At 49.0% G+C, this 3,704-nt stretch overlaps 1 protein-coding gene across 2 annotated transcripts in view; it reads right to left on the reverse strand.

The window, feature by feature from the left end:
* The window catches only part of WIPI2 (WD repeat domain, phosphoinositide interacting 2), a 31,062-nt gene that overhangs the window by 4,603 nt on the left and 22,755 nt on the right, over window positions 1-3,704 (reverse strand). For both annotated transcript variants that reach the window (XM_007447083.1, XM_007447084.1), the window contains exons 7-8: window positions 1,841-1,911; window positions 48-155 (exon numbers count right to left, since the gene is read on the reverse strand). In XM_007447083.1, coding sequence (XP_007447145.1) covers window positions 48-155; window positions 1,841-1,911 — 179 coding nt within the window. The remainder of the gene's footprint in view (window positions 1-47; window positions 156-1,840; window positions 1,912-3,704) is intronic.

A 3,704-nucleotide genomic window follows, 5' to 3' on the forward strand; every position in this document is an offset into this window, starting at 1 on the left:
AACCGCTCTGCGTTACCTGAACAAATGCACCTCTGCGACTGACTCACTTTTCTTTCACGGTCTCGAGCTTGAAGATGTGCACAGTCTCCGTGTTGCTGGAGGTGGACAGGAACACGCCGTCCGTGCTGAAGGCCAGGGAACAGATGCTCACACACCTGGGGTGAGGGAGGCCCGAGTCACACTGTTTTCTGGGCACAGGGTGCAACCAGCAGTGCCCCCGGGGACTTCACGAAAGTCACAGCGAAGGAAGGGCCCCGTGACAGGCACATGTGGGGCTACTGGTATCTTTCTTTTTCCTTTCTAGTCACCCCCTCAAAACATGTGTTCAAGGAAGCAGAATGTCTGAAAGGTGACATCAAGTACGAGTAACGCTTTAATAGATCCTTACGTGATTAACTCTTTGAGATTTCACGTACCTAAGGGAATCAGGACTCCACTAAACCATTTTTAGCTGAATGAGGCTGGCTTTATAGCACTAAGCTTAGTAAGAGAACCCAATAATTGAGATTATAGCAACTCTTAACACGAAAGAGGGTAAACTGGCAACGTTGATAATGTTTAAAAGCAAACTTTCGATAAACTAAGACTCTACAGTTTACCTTAAAAATCACTGTTAAAATCCCAAAGCCACCAAACAAACCTACATTTCCTCGTAACCCTAGAAATACAAGATGTATTCAGCCCTGTCAACAGTCAAGGGGCTTTATTCAATTCAATACATATTTACGGGAGCTCACGACGCACCCAGCGTTGTGCTAAGGCTCACGGTATGATTTTTGCCTCAGTGGAGCCCGGAGGGAGGTGTGAGCAGGAACTCAATTCACCGCAAGCAGGGGACTGAGAAGTTTAGTGGAAGGTGCTACAGGAGCTCGGAGGGAAATGCTATTTCCGCGGGAGGTCAGGAAAAGCCTCCCCAGGGACCCTCAACAGACCCAGAGGTTAAGGAGTCGGCAGGTCACAGCCATGACCTCCATGGAGACAGACGTTCCTCTCCTGAGGAGCTGGGAGCGACGGGGAAGGGAAACCAACCACAGCTGGAAAGGAAGGATGCTGGGAGGCCTTGAAATCCAAGGCCTTTCGGGGTCTGGAGCCAATCCCAGGGGCAAGAAGACGACCCTGAGAGGCTCCAAACGGCTCCCGTGATACTCCCATCTTCAAAGAACGACAGACGGGGCTCAAGTCTGAAGGATGGAGCCCAGGGACAAGAGCAGAGCCCAAGGTGAGCACGAGGCTGGATGGTGACCCGGGTGGGGCTGCACGGGGAGAGGCCGGCCCTGCTGTGCGTGGCACTGAAGGCCAAGCATCGCCGGTGGGAGGGACCCGAAGGGTGGTCCCCGGCCCGAGGAGACCGGTACTGCAGACGGGGAAGCAGATGGAGCACCGCGCGGTGACTGGGGCTTGGTGTTTCTTCAGAAGGAAGGCAACTACTATAAGGGCCAAAGCTATCTGCCGGAGTGCTGGGGAGCCGGGGGCGCTGGTTACAGGTTTCAGAGCAGAGCCTGGGGGGAGGACAGCTGCTGGCCGGGTCAGGAGCCCCCAGCTGCACTCGCCCCACCCACCTGGGCGGGCTCTTCCTTCCACAACCCCGGGCCATCCGGCCACCGCTCTGTGTTCGGGGGAATCGCGGACAAACAAAACCCAATTTGCTCTGATAAAAATGTCCCTCTAACCTCCCACGACAAGACTTCCAAACCCCACCTGACCACTCAGCTGGGCTGAAGATGCTGGTCACTGAACTGGGACCCCCAGTGTTTGAGCTTCCATTGTTGGTCACAGAGAGTATAAAACTGAAATCTGAACTGAAGCTCCAGAATCAATTTCGGAGATTTATGTGCTTTACCTCTTCACTCCTCTCCGGAACTCGAAGAGTTTTTGTCCTTCTGGAATGGAAAACACCCTGATCACGGTCCCCTGTGACAGGGAAAGAGGGAGGAAAGAGGGAAAGAAGAAGGAATTTTAGCTGGGCGGGATCAGCTTTCTATTTCCTGCACATCAGACCTTAGTGGACGGAGTGACGACAGCTGCCCTGGGCCGGGTGGCCTCGGGGGCCCCTGCACCCCCCTCACACTTGACAGGCACTCACCAGAACACGCCCTGTTCCACCGTTCACGTGATAATATGACGTCAACCCACTTTAACTCACTACCTCTGAACACTAAGGGCCTTGAAGTCAAGGCTGGAATACAATAGTTCTATTTTCCCTAAGCCATCTAAGGTTTAAACTATTAAAAATCCACCCTGGGAATTCCCTGGCAGTCCAGCAGTTAAGACTCGGCGCTTTCACTGCCGTGGACCTGAGTTCGATCCCTGGGCAGGGAACTAAGATCCCACAAGCTGCGTGGTGTGGCCAAAAAAAACCCCCCAAAACAAAAAAACAAAAACAAAAACACCCTTAAGCATTACTTGGAGGCCCCTCTGACGCCCCTTTTAAGTGGAGCCACTGATCAAGGGCTGATTAGCAACTGAATACCTGGAAATATTACTTAATTGCCTAAAAAGGAATGAAGCCAAACTTACATAATGGAAGACCTACAGCAAGAAAAGGTCTACAACCAGGACAAAAGAAAATCTGACTAAACGGGGAGCTGCAGCACATCACATCGGGCAGGGGAATGAAATGCTGTTAACATGCAGATCTCCCCACCCGTCCCCCCAAATTCCCAGGGCATGTGTGGATGCGGGGCAGGACCCGGGCATCTGGGTGAGTTGATGAGATGGGACAGCCAAGTATGTGAAAATGAGTGGTACTTTCAACATCTAAATATTAAAAGAAAACTACAAGCTACAGTAACAGACTAACACAGAGACAGTCTGACAGAGCAGAATGGAAACACCTTAAAACAGGCAGCATCTTGAATCTATGGGGTAGGAGAGTTATTACACCTTTAACCTTATACTGTACAAATTTTAGAATGTTCAAGCTGTTAAATGTAAGAACCATTGAGATTATCTGACATGTTTATAAATAGGAAAACAAAAACAAAAACCCCAACCTATAAACAACCCAAATGTACAGCACCAGAAATTGTTAAAGAAATCGTGGTAAATTCATATAACAGGACATTACACAGCCATTAGAAATCAAGCTGGAGATAAAATGGGTCCCTTTTGGAAAATATTAATAAAGACAATGATTCTCTGGACAGAAGGATGCCAAGTTTGTAATTTTGGTTATCCAAAAATAACCATGGCAAAGGTTTTGTCCTTTGCAGCCTAAACTTTTAAATTTAGATATATTCTTAACAGCATACCTACTGTGTAAAACTAATTAGGAGCTGTGGGTCACAGCTTGACTGCAGTTCCTCGAAAACAGGATTAAGCCACACACCTCGGCGAAGCCCCAGCACCTAGTACACAGCAGTGCTGAGAAGGCCACTGGTGGTCTAAGGTCACAAACTGAAATTTGTGAAATTAAGCGTTTGCTCTTTAAAGTCCAGAAAAAAAATGTTCTATTTTTACTAGCCTTGAAATCCCATGAAGTGTTTTAAGGCCTCTTAATACCTAACAAAAGGTCATAAAGATTAAGACTGATTAATCAAGGGATCCTCCCAAGGGAGAAGAAAAGGACAAGGTGACGCTGTGATTACCCAGCACAGTGTTCAAAACAGTCAGGCTTGGAGTCCAGTTCCTTTGTCGCTGCCCAGCTGGGTGACCCTGGACCGACGACTTAACCTCTCTGAGCCCTCACTATGAAGTCGGGAAAG

The sequence above is a fragment of the Lipotes vexillifer genome, unplaced genomic scaffold (genome assembly GCF_000442215.2).
Source record: "Lipotes vexillifer unplaced genomic scaffold, Lipotes_vexillifer_v1.1 scaffold625, whole genome shotgun sequence".
NCBI classification, from domain to species: Eukaryota; Metazoa; Chordata; class Mammalia; order Artiodactyla; family Lipotidae; genus Lipotes; species Lipotes vexillifer.